Source organism: Saccopteryx leptura, chromosome 12, assembly GCF_036850995.1.
Source record: "Saccopteryx leptura isolate mSacLep1 chromosome 12, mSacLep1_pri_phased_curated, whole genome shotgun sequence".
Classification (NCBI taxonomy): domain Eukaryota; kingdom Metazoa; phylum Chordata; class Mammalia; order Chiroptera; family Emballonuridae; genus Saccopteryx; species Saccopteryx leptura.
In genome coordinates, this window is record NC_089514.1 from 1,264,345 (window position 1) to 1,287,716 (window position 23,372).

Here is a 23,372-nt window from a genome sequence, read left to right on the forward strand (position 1 = left end):
TCCTGGGTCCAAGTTTCTCCAAGGCGGTCTGGGCAGACTCCCCTTTATTTAATGCACTTTAAAAAGAGGACGGATAAGCACCTGGGAAAACTCAGCAAACGGCCATGGCTGCCGATTGTCCGTCAGTATTAAGAGGGCCCCGTAAAATGTCCCTTCTGGCCCCTGATGTTTCAGGACTGTTTCTGGTCCGTGAGCTGAGACACATCAAGTCCTGCCCCTGCGGACCGCTGCTCGGGGCCCCGGCCCGGGGCCTTTCTAGTGCGAGTTTTGGGCCGGGCTGGATATGGGGTCCTCACAGGTAAGGGTCGTGGCATGCATGCTGCTCCCCAGCTTGGACATCAGCATCCCAGGTCAATGCGCTGTCTCCACTGCGACAGGCTGAGATCCCGTTTTGGTTTTTTTTTAATGTATTTGATTGGCAAAGTTAAGTTCGATAAACACGTGTTGGTGAATAGGAAGCAAAGTCTTTCAAGTTCCCAGTGGAAAGTTAAACTGGGTGACTCTCTGCTAAAGGACCAAAACAGTATTCTGAAAACCACACACACACAGCCTGCTGATCAGCAACCCGCCTCTGCTGTGGCACCTGCAGCACAGCTTACCCACGTGGCTGCTTGTTGCACGTTGTCTGCAGCACCAAAATGCTCCTTCGTGGGGGACAGGAGGCACACTCATCGGTGAAACACTAGGTAGCCGTAAAAGAATGAAGGCGATAGTCTCAGAGTGAGAAGAAAAACTTCCAAGACATATTCTTTTTAGATTTTTATTTATTCATTTTAGAGAGGGGAGAGAGAGAGAGAGAGAGAGAAGGTGGGGGAGGAGCAGGAAGCATCAACTTCCACACATGCCTTGACCAGGCAAGCCCAGGGTTTCAGACTGGCTATCTCAGCTTTCCAGGTCAACTCTTTATCCACTGCACCACCACAGGTCATAGTAAGTTACTTTTTACTTTAAGCAATGCAACAAGAGGTGAATTTATGTGTACACACACACACACATATACATAAAGATAAATGTACATAGATAGATCTCACATAAAAATATACAGGGTGGGGCAAGGGTAGGTTTACAGTTGTTTGTGTGGAAACCATTACAATGATTAATAAGTAATATCACAAGAATAAACTCTTTTGCATACTCACAACTGTACATTTGATTTGCCCCCCCTGTACATTTGATTATGCATATTACATATTTGAAAAAGAAAATGATGACCTAGATGCCAGGGGGTGGGGGGGAGCAGGAAGAGACTAGAAGACAGAAGGGTTAGTGAAGCAGCACTTTGCTACATAGTAGCATTTTGTATCCCTTGAATTTTGGACCATTTGGTTAGAAAGTAGAAAGTTTGGGATTTCTTGAGCTAGGTCTAGATGTCACAGAGCAAAGAAGTTGAATGAACTGTAAAATAGTGTTTATCCTGAACCGGCAGAGGGTGAAGAGATTAAAAAGCAAATGAGAAGAGTCCGTTGAGCTCTATGGAGAATCCCTTAGAACAGTGATGGGCAATCTTCTGAGCTTAGTGTGTCAGAATTCGCCAAGAAACTGAGCATAACTCGGGTGGTGTGTCACTTCAAGAAAAACGACCTAACTGGAAGTCCCAGAAGTAGACGCTCTGTGCCGGAGTTCAGTTGTTTTGGCCTCCAGACCTCCGGCACAGTGTCCACACTACAGCACATGTTTCATCTTCGGCTACTGCACCTGGCCGTGCGGGAGCCGAGGATAAACTGTCCTTCTCGGCATGCGGCCCCATACTTCTCTGGTATGCGGCCACATGCAGCCACGTGTCATCGAAAATGGCTACGCGTGTCAGTGCTGACACGCATGTCATAGTTTCTCCATCACGGCCAGAGATGGAATTCACAAATGTCACAGCTGCACCATCCTAGGAAGAAGAGGACACTGAGAAGCAGTGTTTAAGGAACCGATGGCTGGAAAAACATTGCAGAATGGTGGAAAGATGTGAGTACCCCAGGTGAAAGTGTCAAGTATCCGATATAAAGGAGGAAAAATGAAAACTCATAGCATACAGGTATTTTGAGTGAAACTGAAGAACGCAAAAGATAAGAGGAAGCCTTAAAAAATACGACAAGAGGGAGAAAAACAAATTGTCCCCCCTCCCCCCCAAAAAGTGTGGGGGACAAAAGGACACCAGACTCTGCAAAACTCACATCAGCAGCCCTCAACCTCCCCAGTCCACAGGGTAGTCTCTTCAACGGACTGAGAGAAGAGTAACCGTCACGTGGGCAATTTCACCCCAAATTAGCGTGCTGGTGGTCCACCCACGCCTCTGCCTGTGTGTGCAGGAGGGGCGTGCGGACGGGCACTGCTGGGAAACCAAACCCATCCAGTGTGCCCTGCACACGCACGGTAGGCAATGGTCATGTCCGCGTAACCACACACGGCACCTGGGTCTGACTGATGAGTGAGCTGGAGTTTACAGAACTCCAGAGGAAAAGAAAACTGAGCCATACACCAGTTAGCTTAGAACACAAACCCAACAATGCATTATTTATGGATACATATTTATGTGGTGAAACATCAAAAAAAGAAATGGGAATGATGATATTCAGATTGTAGCTATGGGTGGGAAAGAAAGGGGAGGGGGAGTTTGGGGAAGGGGATTCTGGGGTCTTCCATTGTAATTGTGACATTTTATTTTATTTTATTTTTAAAAAGTACTGAAACAAACCCAGAAAAAGGCTAATCTGTTTACCTCGGAGGGGGAGGTTTGGGGACCTTCACACGATAGATGCCGTGTTTGGAAGGTGTTGCGGTAAGCCACGGCCGGGTCGGTATAGCCAGGACGTGAACCGCCAGGTGGAGAGGTGGGCTGTGCATGCCCCTGACACAGCCATTGTGACGTGTCATAGAAGGGTGACGCAACAGAGGGGCCCAGGGACGTCAGGATTAGCTCACTGCCAGTTTCCCCTTGAAGGAGAAACACCGCAGAGGAGCCAGACGACAAAGAGCCAACCCCACCCACCACGAGCAGTGTCCTGTTTCCATGAGATAAAGACAGGAAACAAGTGGGACTCTCCTTCCTCCAGGCCACCTGTCACCACCTGTCACCGGGGAATGAGCGGAAGACCAAAGCCACCGCGGGACACCCAGAGTGTCCCAGGCTCCTTGTTGGAAGAAGCCAGCAGGAGCTCGACTGTTGGAGATTTGCTCCAGGGGCGTGAGGACCCAGATGCCAGCAGGTGCGTAACTTGGCAGGATGAATGAGTCCCGTCCCGTTAGATCTTGTCACCCACCTGCTGAGTCCTAGCGGCTCTGTTTACATGGAAAATAACCAGTCAGAACTTTTCTCCTGTTCAGAGATCATTTCCACACCTTGGCTCTGAAGGCTTCCCTTGATCACAGGAGTGTCTGTGGCAGGCTGTCTGTCTGTCTGTCTATGCCAGGGGTGTTCACATTCGTTAGAGCAGCCTGGGGACAAGGATTAGGAAGGAGAAACCACCCGTGTGAAAGAATGAGCCTCGTGCCTTGTCTTTCTCTGACCGGCTTATTTCACTTAGCATGATGCCAAGACAAGTACCATGTGATTTCATTTACATGTGGAATCTTATAAACAAAACAAACAAACAAAATAGAAACAAACTCTCAGAGATACAGAGAACGGACCAACAGCTGTCAGGGCGGAGGGGTTTGGGGGGCTGGATGAAGGAATTAAACAGTACAAATTGGTACTTGTAAAACAGCCACAGAGGAGTGGATCACAGCATAGCATAGGGAATGTAGTCCCAATATCGAGATACACAGGTACGGGGCCCGGTGGGCACTTGAAGCCTGTGGGGGGGGGGAGGGGGAACCATGCTGTCAAGTATACGATTTTCTCACCCCTATGCTGTACATCTGCAACTAGTGCAGAACGATTTTGAATGTGAACTGTGATTGAAAAAAATAAATAAATAAAAGAGCTTGTTCTGGACCCGAATGCGAGCAATTATTGATCGGAGCCCAAATTGATTATACATTTAAAGAGCCTTTATTAGCTGGCCGGGGACTGCTAGCTGAGAAACAGCTAACAGCCTGGAGCCTAGAGAGAGAGCAGCATTGAAGGGCATAAACCACACAGTCTTAGCTGTTACAACAGGTATGCACCACATTCTCGACAATTCGGTAGAAAGCATTCTTTGTTCTAAAGCTGATTACAGTTCTTCCTGTAAGTGCTGCAAGGCTAAAAGCATAAAATCACATCCTGCTTCTGTAGGCAAGATTTAAGTCAAGATATCTCACTAGCTGGGCTTGAGCTACTGCCACAGGCAAGCTCCGTTTAACGCTTCACTTCCTTGTACAGACTATTGGGGATTTTCTACTCTAAGCAGCTTCCAAAAGCAAGTTTAAAGTTCCTCTTTATGTCCAACTCTCTCTACACAATACTGTGGTCCCATACACAGCACTAGGGCCCTATCACAGAGCTAACCTCAGCAGCAGTGAGATGACACCTTGAACTCACAGCTTAGGCAAGTGGTAGTCAACCTGGTCCCTACCGCCCCCTAGTGGGAGGTAGCAGAACCACCAAAGTATAAATAAAAAGATTTAACTATATAGTCAGTTGTTTTATAAAGATTTATTCTGCCAAACTTAGCGAAAATCCGACCTAAAGTACTTGGTAAGTAATTATTATTATATGCTTTAACTTGCTGTTTAACTCTGCTTTATAAATTTTACAAAGTAAAGTGACTTCCCTACTTTATAAATCACCATGACTGTGGAACCGGGGGGGCGGTTAGAAAATGTTACTACTAACGGAGATACAAAAGTGGGTGGTAGGTATAAAAAGGTTGACCACCCCTGGCTTAGAGGTCCCTTTCACAGTCCTTGGGCCATCTTCCTGGTCTGCAGGGCTTGGCGGGGGGGATACGGGACTCCCTGCTCTGCCTGGCCTTTCCTGCGTCCTTGGGTGGGCTTTGACCACACAGTGTGAAAGGGGACACAGCTTGAGCCAACAGCTGTGGTTGCTCTCATCAAAACAGGTGCGGAATCACTTTCTAAGGAGACTGCAGGGAGGCCCTGTGCATTTGGGTGGGCTAAGGACCCAAGGCCCCCTTTATCCCCCCCCCTCCCCCCGCTGCCTGCCAGGAAAACAAACACTAGAAAGAACAAAATAACCACCCCCATGGGAACAGTGATGCTCCTGAAAAGGAGTGCTACAGAGTTACTGACAAGAAGAACCTCGCCCACAATTGCAAACGTGTGGAAGTCACCGCCCACAACAGCAGAGCAGCTCCCCAGGGGGCAGAATCCCACGGGCGGGGCCCACGCACCTGGGGTTTGGTCAAAAACCTTAATGAACCTTTGGTGAATATGGTAATGCTAGAATTCTCATTTTTCTCAGCCCAGGGCCAGGGAGGGGGTTTCTCCTGAGTTGTAATGACCTTTGGACACTATCCTGAAAACCATTTTCTCTCAGCTTCAAAGCGAATAAATTAGTAATTAAATCAATTTACGAATTCCACCTAAAATCAGCACCTTTGTGGACTTGGGTGTAGCGGTTCAAAGGAACCCATGATGATGGGCTTTTTCGTTCCTGTTGTTGTTTTGATTCTTTTTTAGGTTGACTCAGCCGTGGAAGGTTGTCACAAGTGTGGTGTTTATATTGACTTTCCTTCTTGTAGGTAAGTCTTCGGAAGGAGTGATCCTTAAACAGCCACTGTGGTGAGGAGAGATCGCAATGGAATGATGTAACATTCCTGAAGTGTTTTTTCTTTGGTCTTTTATTTTTTTTATTGTCAACAGTAATACAGGCTTCTTCTTTGTGGAAAACTTAGGAAGCACTATTTTTTTTTTTTCTCTCTTAGGATCATGGTTTAAAAACACGCTTTGAAGTTAAGCCTTAAACTTTTTACTGCAGACACACACAATTGACCCTGTCTACGTCCGAGTGACTCAGCTTGGGGGTGGGACTGTTGTCAAGTAGCGCACCTTAATTCCGCGGGTTACGGAGAGACACCAAGGCAGGACACAGGAGAACTTTTAGGAGGAGGTTTATTAATAAGCCGGCTGCCTATGATTGACATGGGGTATACCTAACCCAAATCACGTGTGTGCAAAGTAGCCCTGAAGCTAGTTATATAGACTGGATCACAGATAGGTGGGGGGGGGGGGGGAGGAGGGGTCGGAACCTATGGCTCCTGAGCTAGATGTGGCTCTTTTGATGGCTGCACCTGGCTCGCAGACAAGTCTTTAATAAAAAAAAATAATAACGTTAAAAATATAAAACATTCTCATGGATTACAATCCATTCATCTACTACTGCTCATGTTCATGGTGGCGGGTGGCTGGAGCCAATCACAGCTGTCCTCCGGGTCGTTGTATGGCTCTCACGGAATTACATTTTAAAATATGTGGCGTTCATGGCTCTCTCTCAGCCAAAAAGTTTCCCGACCCCTGGTCTATAGGCTCTGTAAAAACATTCCTACATATTAAGACTTACAAGGCAACACAATAGTGATGTCATTTTACATATCAAAGACATTCACAAATCCTTTAGTCTCCCATCCAAGGTATATGTTACTCTCAGGACTCCAGGAAGGGAGGGAGAATTCAAATCAGTGTAGGATATGTAAATATTGTCTCTTGTTGAAAGGGGAAGGAAGTTCTTCAGATAACCTTTATTCTTTCAGAGAGCTGTAGTTAAACTCAATGACTCAGCCGTCCTTGTAAGCCAGGAAGCTCCCACATCCTTCTCCCTCCATTCTCTAAAGAAAGGATGGGGCAAGAAGCCTGACTTTTCCTCTTTAAAATGGCATTTCTATTACTAAGTTGCCAATGCTAAGTTTTACAGTTCTTTGGTACCTTATCCCAAAGTGTCAGTCAAATAAGTTTGTAAAACATGATTTTTATGTTTGCTCACTTATAGTTTGCTTTGGGGACTGGGCAGCGTCAGGTGTGTGTGGGTCTGTGAAATTGCAAATTACCTTCTTGCTTGGGAAGGGCTATTGTTTTGCTACTTGTTGGGCAGATAAAATATATTATGCTCACTTTGTTAAAGATGGCGCTGCCCACGTGGAAGCCTGTCGCCCAGGTGATAATATGGGTTGCTCTTCTTGCTTGGGATGGGCATGATTATATTTATATTAATGTGTGTTGGTCGGGAGGGCTTTCGCGCCAAAAGGTTTTAAAAGGAAGAGAGATCACGTTGTTCAGGGGAGGAGTGATTATGTTCTAGGAGGAGCCCATGCTGGAGGAGAGCAGAGAAAGGCCACGTGGAGGAGGCCGGGAGAAGCAGCCAAGATGGTGGAGTGCTGAGGGAGAAGCCAGTTTGTGCAGAGTTTGTGCAGAGAGAAGGAGATGGGGAACAGAGGTGAATAAGGCTGGTGAGGTAGAAACCTTCGATTCTAGGAAACTCAGATAAGTCAGTGGCTTTGGGAGCCCTGAATGCAAAGGGAAGTGTTTTCCCACTGTGTGTATTTCTTGCCCACTGGGTGCAAGCTAGGATTAAAGCTAATGGCCCACCAGTTCTGGGCTCCGTTGTTTCATTACCGTCTGTCTGAATCCTATGCGAACCTGCGTGGGCCAGGCGGCTGTGATGGTGGCCGTGGCTACTGGATTTACACTACTGTTTGCTGGAGGAGAGGTTTTCACGCTAGGAAGTTTTGAAAAGAACAGAGAAGAAGAGGGAAAAAGAAGCCGTGTTTGCAGAGTGAGAGAGGAGAGAATGCAGGGTGCTGAGAGAGAAGCCATGTTTGCAGAGTGAGAGAGGAGAGAATGCAGGGTGCTGAAGAAGAAGCCAGTTTTGCAGGGAGAGAAGGTGTGCAGATGGGGAACCAGAGCTGAGGGGCTTTTGTGAGCTCCACCGAGACTGGTGGGGCCTTTGGTTCTAGGAGGAACCAGAGAAGATTCTCCTGGTTGTGGAACCGGAGGATGTGTCAGTGGCTTCGGGAGCTCTGAGTGAAAGGGAAGTGTTTTCCCTGTGTGTTTGCTCACGGCTGGTGCAAGACTTGAATAAAGGAACGGCCCTCCATTTTTTGGCTCCACTGTTTCTTTACCGTCCGTCTGAATCTAATGGGAGACTGCATGTGCATGGCCATGATGACAGGTGGCCTCTGATGTTCCCTTAGCCAAAGACATTCGTTCCCTTAGCACAGGATTCTGGACACAATGATTGTGTCCCTGCCGTGTGCAGCTCTCTGAGTACCTACCTGTGTCACACGTCACCCCCCTCCACACCTGTACACTGGAAAATTACTCCTTCATCTGTGGACCATGTGAAGATAGAATGAATATGAAAATCAAGGTTCCAACCCACTGACTGCTAGGAAATGCCACCTGACAATTCGGCTGCACTCTGGGTGCTGTTTGCCGTGATTGTACGTGGATACGGGGACTGCTGTCCCCAACCCGCGCCCGCCGGGCCCTCCCCTCCTTCCACGGAGCCCTAGACTATAGACTGGACTCTGCATTTTCCTGTTTCCACGGACAGCTGTGCACTGCTGGGCTCTGCCGCTCCCAGCATCTTGCCTTGTCTCCGTGGCCTCAGGCCGTTGCCCTCAGCTGGCCGCCCCGCCTGCAGCCGTCTGGCCGGCTCACAGCTGATCTGGGATGGACAGGCACACCTTTCCCCAGAGGGCCGACAGCGACCCCAGCCCGCTCTGCTCAGTCTGCGCCTCCCTGGCCGCCCGGGGCAGGAGCACTCGGGGTGGGTGTGAGCAGCACTCACCACACGGGCTCAGGACTCTCCTCTCATTTGGGAATTACACCCCAAAGTCCTTAGACATCTCCTAAGATGGAAACACGTGCATCTCCCCGGTGGAAGCAAACTGCTTCTCAGATGGTCCCCCCTGTGAGCTGGCCAACATGCCCACAGCGGTGCCAGGTCCGTGTTGGACACCGCGGACGTGGAAACGCACGAGACTCGGATCCTTCTTCTACACTGAGGTGAAGGCCTCGTAATATAAAATTACCTATCTTCAGCCGAACCGCTCAGAGGCGTTTAGTGCGTTCACGGTGTGCAGCCACCTCTTCCAAAGGAAGACAGTTCCTTCGCCCGGACGGCGAGCCCGCAGCCCTGGACCCCGTCTCCCTCTTCTCAGCCCCGGGCGCCACCTACTGGCTGCTTTCTGTCTCTGCAGCTGACTGAGTTTTGGGAAAACGTGCTGAGACTCTTCCAAGGGCAGAAAATTGTCTTTTTAACCAACGATGCTGAGAAAAAGGGAGAGAGAAAGATAGAGACAGGTGACTCTCCCAGTCCTGGCCACCTGGCTCTGAGCCGGGCCACCCCTTCTGCACGAGCCTTCGCCCTGTTTGCACGGAGCCCGCCCGCCGACCTGCCCACGGGGCAAGCCCAGGGCTCTCCGGGATCCCACCTGAGCATGCGCACCGGCAGCCTCGCCTCCCCACAGGATCCTCTCTCCTCTCCGCCTCTCCCGCCATGTGTTCATATCTGTCTGCCTCGTGCCTCCTTCACTGTTCCTTGCCCAGGTGGGCATAGCCAGTTTATGGCCTTAAATCTTCCAACAGACACTGCAGCCTCCCAGAGCACCATTCTATCCCCAGGGAGTGGGATGAATGAAACAGGGGTCAGGCTCTGCACCAGCTCAGGGGGTGGGGGGAGGTCACGGGCCAGCTCCTCACTCCCAAATCACAGCAGTCTAAGAGCAAGGTCTGCGTTCGCTGCTGGCACCAGCCCCTGCCCCTGTGCCAGGAACACCGACGGCTGTCCCCACGGGGCCAGTGCCATCGTGCTGGGGAGTGGGAGGGGGCAGGTGGGTGCACTTTTACCAAAAAGCATCTATCTGCTCTTTTCCTCAGCCCCCCAGTTGCTGTAAATTCTGGGTTAGATTTTAGGAGTCAAAATAAATAAAATAAAATAAAATAAAATAAAATAACAAGCTGAGCTTGTTCACTTTGCTTTGCCAGCTCGTGGCGGTGTTAACGGAGGCACTGAATTTCAGCACCGTCCCTTGTCACCTGAGAGCCTGATAGTCTCTTTAAGAGTTCATACATGCCCCACGCTTAGAGAAATGCCCATTAACATGCGAAGTACCCTCCGTTTCCAGGGAAACCCTTTAATCAGAGCCAATCTTTCCTCTGACAGGATTTAGAGACTACACGTGGCTTAAAGAGACAGAATTTCCTCGGAAATCCGGAGGATTTTATGCTGCCGTTGCAGAATACAGTTCAAGGCTCTATAATTACCAGGTGATGCTTTGTACGGTCATTGGGTACGTCAGTCATGTGGAAGTTAAGGTGCTACAAGGCGGGTCTCAGTTGCAATGTTCTCTCTGTTTTGCACGTGAATATCTGGTAGAAGTAATGCAGGGACCAGTGTTCCATTAAGTGATTTCCTCTAAGGACGGTATTTTTCATGAGGATAGGGTTTTCGCTCTGGTCAGTTCACTGTTGACCAGTGTTACCATTTTTCACACAGAACAGGGCTCTGGTAGCAGCAGCCACCTGAGACTGATAGTGACTTATTTCTTTATTTTTCCTCCCTCCCTCCCTCCCTCCCTCCCTTCCTTCCTTCCTTCCTTCCGTCTTTTTTTTTTTTTTTTTGTATTTTTCTGAAGCTGGAAACGGGGAGAGACAGTCAGACAGACTCCCGCATGCGCCCGACCGGGATCCACCCGGCACGCCCACCAGGGGCGACGCTCTGCCCACCAGGGGGCGATGCTCTGCCCCTCCGGGGCATCGCTCTGTTGCAACCAGAGCCACTCCAGCACCTGGGGCAGAGGCCAAGGAGCCATCCCCAGCGCCCCGGCCATCTTTGCTCCAATGGAGCCTTGGCTGCGGGAGGGGAAGAGAGAGACAGAGAGGAAGGAGAGGGGGAGGCGTGGAGAAGCAGATGGGCGCCTCTCCTGTGTGCCCTGGCCGAGAATCGAACCCGGGACTTCTGCACGCCAGGCCGACGCTCTACCACTGAGCCAACCGGCCAGGGCCCTTCCTTCGTCTTTTAAGTGAGAGGAGGGGAGATAGAGAGACAGACTCCTGCATGCGCCCCAACTGGGATTCACCTGGCAAGCCCGGTCTGGATCTGATGCTCAAATCAACCAAGCTATTCCTCAGCGCCTGGAGCCGACACTCGAACCAGTCGGACCACTGGCTGTGGGAGGGGAAAGGAGAGAGAACAGGGAGAGGGAGGGGAAGAGAAGCAGATGGTTGCTTCTCCTCCTATGTGCCCTGACTGGGGATTGAATGCTGGACACCTGCACGCTGGACTGACGCTCTATTCACTGAGCCAACCAGCCAGGGCCTGATATTGCTTTTCAAAAGCGCCCTGTTTCCATTTCCCCATCGGCCATGGATGCCGGGATGGTGGTAACTATGTATCAGAGGTGACTGTAAGCACATTAAATACATATTCCATCTCACCCTGAAAATACTCCGTTAGTAAGGGTATTAATAAGTGCACTTACAGAAGAGGAAGGTGGGTTAGAACAAATAAGGAAATTGATGTGAGTGGGACAGCCAGTGCAGCCCTAAACTCTGGAGCGGATATTCACACCCAGACTTTTCAGAGCTGGGCCCGCCTGTGGCCGAACTGTTTGCTCCTTTATGCCGAGGACACAGTTTTATCGTCACACAGCGTGCAGACTCAGCAACCATAGAGTCACTGTCACAATGAGGCGCTCAGGATGGATGATCGCAAACCCCTTGCTGCAAACATTGCATTGCTTTACGGCCAAAACCCTACACAAAAAGACCCAGCCGGAAACTGTTGCATCTTCTAGGATTCACCCTGCAAGTTACACAGTTTACAATGAAATATCTGTGGGACTTTTGTTAAAAAAAAAAATAGAGCGGCCACATGAGGCGTTTGTTTAAGAACGGCACGTGGTTTGTCCCAGCTCAAATTACTCAGATAACATACCAGCTGTCTGGAAAGCCATGTCCTCAGACTAACCCCCAGAAACTGACTTCTATTTGGGAAAAGAGTCTCTGAACGTGTCATTCGGGCTCTTGAGATAAAAGTCACCCTAGATTTCCCAGATGGTCCCTAAGTTCAGTGACAAGTGTCCTTGTAGGAGACGCAGGGCAGGAGGCCGTGTGACAGAGGGGCAGAGAGTGGGGTGAGGCAGCCGCGGCAGGAGCCCCAGGAGGACCAAGAGCTGGAGAGGCAGGAGACACCCTCCCTGCCAACCCAGAGGGAAGTGTGGACCTCTGACACCTGGGGGGGACTTCTGGCCCCAGGACCCGGAGAGAATAGAGTTCTGTAGCTTTGAGCCGCGGGGTCCGCAGCCATCTGTGGGGCAGCCTGGGACTCATGCCGCACGTGGTGCTCGGGGCGCAGAGGAGCTGGCAGCCAGGCAGGGGCCGGGGGCCCACAGCCGCTGTCCACTGTCCCCTTGTGGACCTCCTCACTGAGGCCTCCACTGTGGCCCAGCTCTAATCCCCGTGGTCCTTCTCTGCCTGGACCGGGCACCGCCATTCAAACACGAGGTGCTCCTCCTGTCCAGACGTCCGGTCAGTGTCAGGTGCATGGCTGCCGTCCAATGTTATTGCTGACCCAATCCAGTGATCATCGGGTCCCTCACGGAGAAAGGGGTGCCCCCACTGCTTATAGCCAGCAGGGGGCTCTGCTGATGTTGGAATCCGCACCCCCCCCCCCCCCCCCCCCCCCCCCGGCACCTGTTCCTCCTCTGTGTCCTCAGACGACAGGGCTCCCCCCTTCCTGAGAAACAGGGCACTACATACACCATCTCAGAGCTCCAGGACGAGGTCATTTGTCACTCAACAGATGTGGATGTCACCCCATCTCCTCCAAACATAACTGCTGCCAGGACAGGCTGAATGGAAAAAGAGGCAGGTGTCTGAGGACCCTGGTGTGTCCCCCCGGCACGCCTGTAGACCAAGGGCGTGACGACATGAGTAAGAAAAGCAGCTCTACTGGAATTGGCGGGATTCAGAATGATTCTTTTTTGTGTTTGTTTTTTTTTTTTCCAGGTCCGACTTCGGATGCCAAAGGAGCAACTGGAACTTTTCAAGTGAGTGAGATTCTCTGACAGGCGCGGCCCTTCCTGTTGTGGTTCCAAATATTGAGATGTTGTTGCAAAATTATAAACCTACAGTCATTTCTCCTTCTATAGAGAATCCTTGAACAAAACGTGCTGTGGGAGGTGCTTTCAATGTTATTGATGATTCGAACAATGGAAACAACCTAACTAAGAAAAACAGGCCGGTGGGCGGTTACCTTAGAGCACAGCCCTGCGCTGGAGGCTGAGGAAGCCATTCCAATTATTCTGAAAAGTACATAATACTTTGGGAAGTGCAGTGGGACACAAAGTTACACATATGATCTCTATTTTGTTACTGATTTTTACATAAAGGCTGCTACAAACATGCTAAGATGTAACAGTGTTTATTTCTTGAGAGTTTGGGTCCTTTCCAAATTGTGAGTTCGTGCTGTTTTTGCAAATTGGAAAATACTAGATCAGCGCTCACCTTTTTTCAAACCAAAGAAGGACCCGTTAGCTTGACAGCGCCAGTCATTTCCAGCCTGTGTAAGTAGCAGAGGCCGTTCTTCTAAAGGAAACTCTGGCCGCCCGGCTGGACCGGCCACCGTCCCTCGCCCGCCCGAGGCTGGTTCAATCTCGAGGCTCAGATTGAAACCTGCTGCTCCGTTCCAGGCTCGAATGCGAAGTGCTCCGATGGCGAGGGGGTGGGAGTGGGGAAGTCACCCAGCCTCAGTCTCGGGTGGCCGAGCTCCCAAGGGACAAGGACCTGCGAGGCTGGCTGAGCCCCCCCCCTTCCCCCCCCCCCCGCCCTGGCCGCTCTGAGCACACCTCACCGTGCCCACGGGCGCCCTTGGAAAAGCTTCCCCGGACATCCTGGCTTGCACCTGTGCTGAGAGCAGGGTCCCGACAGATGGGCTGTCCCAGAGCGCCCCACACTCTTGGGTTTTCTCTTCTACAACATGAAGCACCTCTCGTCCCTCCGCGGCCCGGGCCCACCCCGGTGAAGCCGGACGCCCGCCTCTTCCTCCTTTCACACCGGGGGCTCTCCGTTTCTAGGAGGGAAAGCCAGACGTTGGAAAACAACTTCCGTGAAATTCTGCTTTTAACTGAACAAATCAATGTTCTGAAGGCGTTACTTCAAGAGACACAGGCTGGCCTGCATAATTACAGCTGGAACCCCAGCGGGAACGCCGACGGAGACCCCAGCGGGGCCCAGGACCACCCGGAGGTCACGGACGAGGTAAGCGGGGTTGAGGCCGGGGCCTGGCCAGGGTTTCCCTCTGGTGACGCCTCCCACCACGTCCCTGAGTGGAGAAATCGAGGGCTGAGTGACGAGTGGCCGTGTCCCCCCACTCCACAGGTCCTCGCTGACGTGACTTCCTTTCTCTACAGTGTGTCCCCAGCCCACTTTCTCATCATGGCTCTGTCACAGAGAAGACTGCCTGGTGATAGGACTTACTTCCCACCCAGATAACTAACTCTGTTTTATTTCCTAGTAAGTAAACAAAGGTTGTTCAGAAATGGCCGTCTCTGAAGGTCGATACACAAAGTACTTCAATAACAAGATGGTTTTATTTGTGGACTTAAGAGTTGGCGTGTTTAACCTGATCTGCAACAGACCGGGCAGCTTCAGGACGAGGGGCAATGACATGTTTTTGCTTTTCTCTGCCCTCTCCTAAGCGAGCTTCCTTCCTTAATGTCTGCTTCTTGAAAGGCACAGGAGTCTGAGACTGACCACCTGCCTGCCCTCGGGCCCCATTTCGTCCCTGGTATGCTCTATCACAGTGGTCCCCAACCTTTTTTGGGCCACGGACTGGTTTAATGTCAGAAAATATTTTCACGGACCGGCCTTGAGGGTGGGACGGATAAATGTATTACGTGACCGAGACAAGCGTCGAGAGTGAGTCTTAGATGGATGTAACAGAGGGAATCTGGTCATTTTTAAAAATAAAACATCATTCAGACTTAAATATAAATAAAACGGAAATAATGTAAGTTATTTATTCTTTCTCTGCAGACCAGTACCAAATGGCCCATGGACTGGTGCCGGTCCGTGGCCCGGGGGTTGGGGACCACTGCTCTACCAGGACACTGGCTTTTGTAGAATCAGAACATCCTTAGGAAACCAATATTAATGCAAATGAATGAATTTCTTTTCTTTTTTTTTTTATGAATGAATTTGTAACATAAGCTATCCCGCACTTGACATAATCTGCCACAATTCCCAAAGGTCTGTAGGACGTTCAGTCTCTATCAGCAAGCGAAGACACCAATGAAGGCGGGGACCCGGGAGGTCACACAGACGCCGCCGTTTGACCATCTCACTGACCACAACGGGGTGGTCATTAGGGTTCTGTGAAGGGCCTTAGGTCTGACCTTGCCCTGGGACGCTGGGGGTGAGGGGACACAGCTCTGTGAAGGGCCTTGGGTCTGACCTTGCCCTGGGACGCTGGGGGGGAGGGGACACAGCTTCGAGGATCTGAGAAGCACCGAGCTCCCCCGGTGGTGACAGGATTCTGTGTGCGGTGCCAAGCTCAGCGTGGCGCTGGGTAGACGTTCTCGCTCTGTGGGTTCCAGAACTCAGGTCCACGTCCGCAGTGCGAACGGTCCAAAAACGTCAGCCGTTGCAGCGCTTGTTAACCGACAACTATGTTTTTTAAATTTGTACAGGAAATGTCAAACTTGGTAAATTATGTGCTTAAAAAATTGAGAGAAGACCAGGTCCAGATGGCTGACTACGCCCTCAAGTCATCAGGTGAGTAAAACAGTGAGAAAAAAGATGCTTCGATGGTGTCTCTGTTCTCTGTATTTCTCTGTGCGTCTTTATTAGAAAGACATATTTATCTACCTAGTCACTTGAGAAGGAGGGAATGGAACACCTCTGGACAATCGAGCAGGATGGGGACAGTGGCGGTGGATCGCTCCGAGTTGGTACAGATCTCGGAACAGAAGCAGAGGCACTTCCTCGGGGTGGAAAAGGGCCGTGGAGAGAGCGGGGTCTCCACAGCGCCACCCGGAGGCCACAGTTAGGTTAACGCCCCAGACGTTACCACCCTGTTTCATACACGAGAAAGACTCCTGGTAACAAACCAAGATGGAACACCTGTCAGAACACGGAGGAACTGAACCACGCCATCAAAAGCTTGATGTAACTGGCATTTATAGAATGTTGCGCCCAACAACGTCAGAATGCACCTTCTTTGGACGTGCTCGGGGAGCCCTCATAAAAGCAAGTCAGATGCTAGCCCACAGAGCAAAAATAAGTTTTTGAAACAACCGAAAGCCCACCGAGGATGTCCTCTGACTGGAATGGAAATGCAAACTAGAAACCAGTATCAGAAACCCACCGAGAAAACCTCCAAGTATTTGAGAATTAAGTAATGCATCCCTAAGTCGCCCTTGGGTCAAAGAGGACGTTAAAGCAGAAATTAGAGCCTGGTCTGTGGTGGCGCAGGGGATAAAGCATCGACCTGGAAATGCTGAGGTCGCTGGTTCGAAACCCTGGACTTGCCTGGACAAGGCACATATGGGAGTTGATGCTTCCTGCTCCTCCCTCCTTTCTCTCTCTGTCCCTCTAAAAATGAATAAATGAAATCTGAAAAAAAAATTATTTAAAAAGTATTTTAAAAACAGACATTAGAAAATATTTTAAGTTCAATGAACACAAAAACAAAATGTCGGAATATATGGGATGCAGCTAGAGCAGCACTGACAGTGAAATCTGTAGCAACAAATATTTATATTAGAAAATAAGAGTGACCTTAAATCAACAATCCAAATTTCCACCTGAAGGCAGGAGAGAGTGAGAAGACAGAAACAAGCATATTAGAAAAAAAGGAATAAAAATCTCTTTATTCACAGACAGCGTGATGATTTACCTAGAAAGCCACCAAAAAAAAAAAAAAAAAAAAAAAATGTACTAGAACTCATGCGTGAGGTTAATAAGTTAAATTATATATGTGATTTTCATATACTGGTAGTAAACAATTGGGAAAAGAAATTTTAAAAACCATAGTGTTCCCGACAGTGGTGAAAAACATAAAATACTTGGGCATGAATCTTACAAGCTGCGCAGAGGATCTGCACGCCTGAAATAAACACCCCGGAGGAGAGAAGACAGAAGTGGGTGTGCAGAGAGATGTGCCATGTTCAGGGATACGCAGGCTCCCTGCTGTTAAGATGGCCGCTCTCCCCAGCTGGTCCCTTGATTGTACACAGTGCGGTCGGACCCCAGCAGCCTCACTGGCAGAAATCTCCAGGCTGTCTCTGAAGTGGACACGGACCGGCAGAGGAATCAGAACAGCCAATACAGGTTCAAAAAGAGAGGAGAGGGCCCTGGCTGGGTGGCTCAGCGGTAGAGCGTCGGCCTGGCATGCAGGAGTCCCGGGTTCGATTCCCGGCCAGGGCACACAGGAGAAGCGCCCATCTGCTTCTCCACCCCTCCCCCTCTCCTTCCTCTCTGTCTCTCTCTTCCCCTCCCGCAGCCGAGGCTCCATTGGAACAAAGTTGGTCCAGGCGCTGGGGATGGCTCTGTGGCCTCTGCCTCAGGTGCTAGAGTGGCTCTGGACGCAACAGAGTGATGCCCCAGAGGGGCAAAGCATCGCCCCCTGGTGGGCATGCTGGGTGGATCCCGGTCGGGCGCATGCGGGAGTCTGTCTGACTGCCTCCCCGTTTCCAGCTTTGGAAAAATGAAAAAAAAAAAAAAAAGAAAAGAAAAGAGAGGAGAAAGATGAGGGAGTCACACGACCTGGTGTGTCCAGGCTGCAGGGACGCAGACGGTGTGGTACCGGTGACATCAAAGCAGCAGAACAGAAAGTCCACCTACAGCAAATTGATTTCTGACCCAGGAGAAAGGGCAGGTTAGCGGTGCTGGAAAAGTCAGATGTTCAGAGGCAAAAATAAAGCCTGACTCCTAACTCACACCTTGCAGACATGACCTCATCATGGTTCACACAGACCTAAACGTAATGCTTAAAGCATTCATTATTGTCCGGACCGCTTTTTGTTTCTGAGTGAACTGGGCTGACACAAAGTCTCAGCTATCTCATGAGCTGTTAAAATATGGGGTCAGTATGTCTCCAGGTAGTAAACACAGTCCCCATCCTATTTACGTCTCATCTCTAAAAGAATCGCTTCAGAATTCAGTATTTTGTTATAATACCAGTTTCAGAAATGCTGTGATGCTACACAGAGTACATGTGGTTTTCTCAAAGGGACACATTTCAGTGGTAAAGAAACTGGAAGTCATGCCTGACCAGGCGCTGGAGCAGTGGATAGAGCATCAAACTGGGACGCGAAAGACCCAGGTTCAAAACCCCGAAATTGCCGATATGACCCCATGGTTGCTGGTTTGAAGCCCAAGGTCACTGGCTTGAGCAAGAGGTCACTCAGTCTGCTGCAGCCCCCTGGTCAAGGCACATATGAGAAAGCAATCAATGAACAACTAAGGAGCCACAGCGAAGAATTGATGCTTCTCATTCCTCTCCCTTCCTGCCTGTCTGTCCTTATCTGTCCCTCTCTCTGACTCTGTCTCTGACCAAAAGAAAAAGAAACTGAAAGCCAGACTTTTCCTAACAATTTCCAAGGTATGAATTTTACCTTATTTATAATCTGCCCAGTAATCACTTTCCAACAACATTACTCAAATCTAAATGAAGCGTTTTGAGTTCTGTAATTTTTTAAAAACTATTTTATAATTTTAGGAGCCTCCATTGTTGAAGCCGGGACCTCGGAAAGTTACAAAAATGACAAAGCAAAACTCTCCTGGCATGGGATTGGGTTCTTGAACTATGAAATGCCTCCAGATGTCATCCTTCAGGTAAAGAGCAACCTGTTCATATTTTAGGATTTTGTTCATATATTTTTATCACAAAAATGTTACTGTCTGAAGCGGAGGCAACTCCCCCCAGCTCCTCATACTGTCAGAGTCATCCAGCGACGAGGATTATGGTCAGTAAACAATGACTGATGAGTGAATTGTTTATGTGTTGCTCTAACACCAGTAAACTAGGTTATTCTCAGATAGGACACACGCAGCCCACAGCTCCCTTTCCATCAACGAGTTCAGTCCCTCGACACACGTGTGTTGGCGGTTCACGCGCCCTAGGGGCTGGGCTACGTGCCGTTCAGGTCGGTGCCTTCTCAGAAAGCCCGATCGAAACGGGAGAAATTTCCACATGTCACTTCGAGTCAAAAGGCACTAGATGCCTGCAGATGGTAGAACTCTTCTTCCTAGAGCCTACACGCTGGAAGTCAGTTTCCAGGTTAGCAATGCCATCGGGGGCAACCCTGTGGCTCCCACTCCAGGGTTCAGTCGAGAGCTAGAAACTGGTACATCAGTCTCCCCCCTTAAATACCAGCACCGGGACTGGTGTCACCGTCACCACCATCATCCTCTCCCTCACCACTGCCCTCCTCACCACCGCCACACAGCGGCTAACGGGCGCCAGGAGAACAGCTAACGCTGGGGGCGGGGGGGGGGTGTCTGCACGGTTCCTGTTTGACAGGCGAGCCGGGCACAAGGCCTTCACACTGCAGGCGTAAGCCAGATCTGTGGTCAGGAGCGGTGAGCTGGCCAATGACGTAAGGGTGGATCTGTATAACCAGGTAAGAGGTGAACTCTCTTCTCTCGCCAGCCAGATGTGCACCCCGGAAAGTGCTGGGCCTTCCCGGGTTCCCGGGGTCAAGCCCTCATCAGACTGGCCAGGAAGATCTCGCCAACCGCGGTGACCGTGGAGCACATCTCCGAGAGGGTGTCTCCCTCGGGAAGCATCTCCAGTGCGCCCAAGGAGTTTTCTGTCCATGTGAGAAGCTGCCTAAATCTCCGTTCAGAGCGGGTTGTGGTCGGAGGTGGTTGGTCGGCCAGGGGTTGGGAGCTGGGGTCTCAGCCGCGCTGTGCCCCTACCCGTTTGCAGCTCGGCGAGAAAGTCGTTACGTCCTGGACTCGGCTTTGCCGTCCACAGTGTGAGTGGGTGGGTCCCATGCTTTCCGGTAGGTTTACGCCTCACTGCATCCCTTGGCGTCTGCTCTGGAGGACGGCTCAGAGTTAAACCTGGGTGCTCAGCCCACCTGTTTCATGAAATGTCTCTGGATCCCAACTTTAACACTTTTTGGACATGCAGGGCGGTCCCGGCACCTAACACAACACCGTGCCCCTGGCACCACCCTAGGATGTCCACAGCGTTGTCGCTGCTTGAACACACGACCACCGCGTTTATCTCGACGGGGAGTCCTCTCCTTCTAACCTCTTTGTCTGTCCCTTTCTTTACAGGGCGTCCTGAGACAGTGTGAAGGAGAAGAGATTTTCCTGGGTCAGTTTGTATATAACAAAGCAGAAGCCACCGTGCAGACCTTTGCGCTGCAGGTAACGGGAGCCCTGGTTAGGATGTGCGTGGCTCCGTCCCTGGGGTGTGTGTGTGTGTGTGTGTGTGTGTGCGCGTGCACTGGGGCTGCAGGATGCACAGTGCTGAGAACTGTGACCAAGGTGTGAGGTGAGCAAGGCTTATCTGGACCTCAGTTCTTAGCTCCAAACGCTTATGTGCATTTTCATGCAAAAGACAGGCTAATATAGCAAAGTGGTTTCTAGCCTGACCAGGTGGTGGCGCAGTGGATAGAGTATCGTCGGACTGGGATGCCGAGGACCCAGGTTCGAGACCCCGAGGCCGCCAGCTTGAGTGCGGGCACAACTGGTTTGAGCAAAGCTCACCAGCTTGGACCCAAGGTTGCTGGCTCGAGCAAGGGGTCACTCGATCTGCTGAAGGCCCGCGGTCAAGGCACATATGAGAAAGCAATCAATGAACAACTAAGGTGTCACAACGAAAAACTGATGATTAATGCTTCTCATCTCTCTCCGTTCTTGTTTGTCTGTCCCTGTCTATCCCTCTCTCTGACTCTCTCTCTGTCTCTGAAAAAAAAAAAAGTGGTTTCTAATTCTTCATTTGCTATCACTTAATATATATATATTTTATATATTTACTCTCTCTGTCCTTATCTTGCCTGTCTGGTTCCCTTGCTACTATTAGGTGAGATAGTCCCTGTCTCACCTTCCACTAAGATACAGGGTGATTGTGGTATGACATGGTTCGAGGCAGAGAGGAACTCAGAGGAAGAGAGAAGAAATAGTTGATACCAGATAAATACCGCTTAACTTCTCTTCCTAACTCAGTGGGGGAAAAAAATACCAACTGTTGACATGTCCCCCTCCTGAAAAAGTCATTAAGGTATGTGAAATATATTATCACTGTTCCTCATTCACCACAGGAAGTAATTTGAGATAGAAGGCATCTCGTACCAGGTAAAAACAAGGGTTTTAGGACCCTGCTTGGCCAATGGTGAGAATTCAGCATGTTAGAAATGAACATACCTGTGGGGTTTCCTATTTGACTGAATCATCCATCGTGTCTCTCCCCCCCACCACCCTGGGTCCGCTGACAGTGTGACGGTGGCAGTGGGAGCACATGAGTGTCCAGGGCACTGTGTCCCCTTCCTTGCTCTGCCTCTGCCTTCTTAGGAGCTTGTCACTTACGATGGCTCACTTCTTGCCCATTAGAGTGATTAGGTTAATCACTGTCTGATTAAACTTAAGAAGGCAAGAAAGAGTGGATGTCCCATTCCATCCGCATTCCCGAGGATGCCCTGAGATGGCGTTCTTGAGAAGGCATTGACTCGACCTTTTCTTTCCTTCCAGCGTGAAGCTTCTGAACCCTTACTCTGTGTGAAACTTAAAATCCTCAGCAACTGGGGACATCCGAAGTACACGTGTTTATACAGATTCAGGGTCCACGGAAGCCCGGCGGACCACAGCTAGAGGACCCGGGGCCCACGGCCGCGACGCGTGTGCTTACCTCTGAGACTTCTTGCACTTGTAGGAATCAAGATATCGGGTTCATAGTTGCCACTGCAGAGTGAATGAATTTGACTAATAAAAATATGAAAGTGATTTTCACCTCCCTGTGGTCCTTTAGCTGTTGAGGGCGAATCATTTCGTTGGAGCACTGACAGATGAATGCGTGTCTAGAAGAAGAGGCGTTGTGTAACAACAGTCTTTCTCGTAAACACCTTCTTTGCCTGCATCTGTGTGTTCATACCAGGTGGGCAGACCCACGGCTGTGGCTGTGATTCCTGAATGCTGGTCGGGAGGCACCGGTCAACGCACGCAGACAAGCCGAAGACATTAAAGGCTAAACATTAGTGAGGAAGTCTGACACTGAATATTTGCAGATGACTTGATGAATTCCTTGATATGCAATAGAGTCGCCTTAATAATACGAACAAGGAAAAAGTGCACCGAGTTAGCGGATAGAAAATGATCACTTACAAACCAACATCACTCGTCAGTACAAACAGTAACTGGTTAGAGGATATAATTTGCAGAGAAGCCCACAACAAAGAATCTGAAAAATCAGATAAAAAAAGAAAAGGAAACTACCCATTTGCAGAAACTCCCTGGCAGTGGAGGGCTAGAAGAGGACTTGAATAAACGGAGAGACTTCCCTTGGGAATTCCCGGTCTCTGTAGCTGCGATGCTACACCGTTATTTCCAATTCTACATCCTGACCGCCTTTTTTTGGGGACAAGACGTTGGCACTTCTCGCACAATAAACAAACCTAAGGAACTTCAACACAGTTCCTCAGATCGTCCTGTGGCTGAACGACTCGCCCCTGAGGTTTGGCCGGTTTTCCATCAGAAGGGCATCCACTGGCTACACCCACAGCAGTGTGCGTACACATCACCTGGGAAGTTCAGTTGCACACAGGCTCCTAGCGATGTCGGGTGGTCTCCATCCAAGCCTCAGAATCATTTGGGGGGGAAAAATGTAGGGAAGTAGTGTCAGTATATTATTAAAACTGAAATATTGAATTAAATATTTGCTAAATTTAATTAAAAATTTAAATTTGAGGAAACTGTAAGAGTACATAAGATACCTTTTGTCTCTCAAGAAAAGATCATTACAGCTCAATTTTATATTTATTGGGTCAAAATTCCTTATATTATTTGGGCCTTTCCCGATACAGAATGTATAATCCCACCAATCTTCTTAGGAAGTGTTTTAGAAGTTTTATTATTTTTTTTATGGAATAAAAATGATCTAAAATAAAGGTCAATTTTTAAAATATATTTTTTATAGATTTTTATTTATTCATTTTTAGAGAGGCAGGAGAGAGAGAGAGAGAAGGGGGGGAGGAACAGGAAGCATCAACTTCCTTATGTGCCTTGACCAGGCAAGCCCGGGGTTTCGAACTGGCGACCTCAGTGTTCCGGGTCAATGCTTTCTTTATTTCACTGCAGCACCACAGGCCAGACAAATAAAGGTCAAATTTATTGCAAAACATTGTTTGCAAATCTTAGATACAATGTAGACCTGCCTGGCCTCGGCCACCTGGCATTACACTTTGAGAATTAGTTTATAAGGTAATAAATCATGTTTTGTTAACAACAACAACAACAAAAAAAGTGACATTCTATCATGTCTGGTT

General features: G+C 49.6%; 1 protein-coding gene across 1 annotated transcript; it reads left to right on the forward strand.

Moving 5' to 3' along the window:
* Window positions 1–104: 104 nt before the first annotated feature.
* Window positions 105–22,263, forward strand: SUN3 (Sad1 and UNC84 domain containing 3). The gene is made up of 11 exons (XM_066354261.1): window positions 105–298; window positions 3,045–3,197; window positions 5,557–5,618; window positions 10,040–10,143; window positions 12,886–12,926; window positions 13,953–14,136; window positions 15,567–15,651; window positions 18,599–18,714; window positions 19,532–19,699; window positions 20,167–20,259; window positions 21,583–22,263. The coding sequence occupies exons 1-11, from the start codon at window positions 105–107 to the stop codon at window positions 21,700–21,702; spliced, it is 1,320 nt and encodes a 439-aa protein (XP_066210358.1). The 3' UTR covers window positions 21,703–22,263.
* The last annotated feature ends 1,109 nt before the right edge of the window (window positions 22,264–23,372 follow it).

What these genes read in the sequence shown, in the direction of transcription:
- SUN3 (XM_066354261.1), top strand. Translation starts at nt 105, where the DNA reads ATGGCTGCCGATTGTCCGTCAGTATTAAGAGGGCCCCGTAAAATGTCC. An exon ending in TGGATATGGGGTCCTCACAG is followed by an intron (nt 299 to 3,044) that starts GTAAGGGTCGTG and finishes TCCTTCCTCCAG; the next exon opens with GCCACCTGTCACCACCTGTC. An exon ending in ACCCGGAGGTCACGGACGAG is followed by an intron (nt 14,137 to 15,566) that starts GTAAGCGGGGTT and finishes AAATTTGTACAG; the next exon opens with GAAATGTCAAACTTGGTAAA.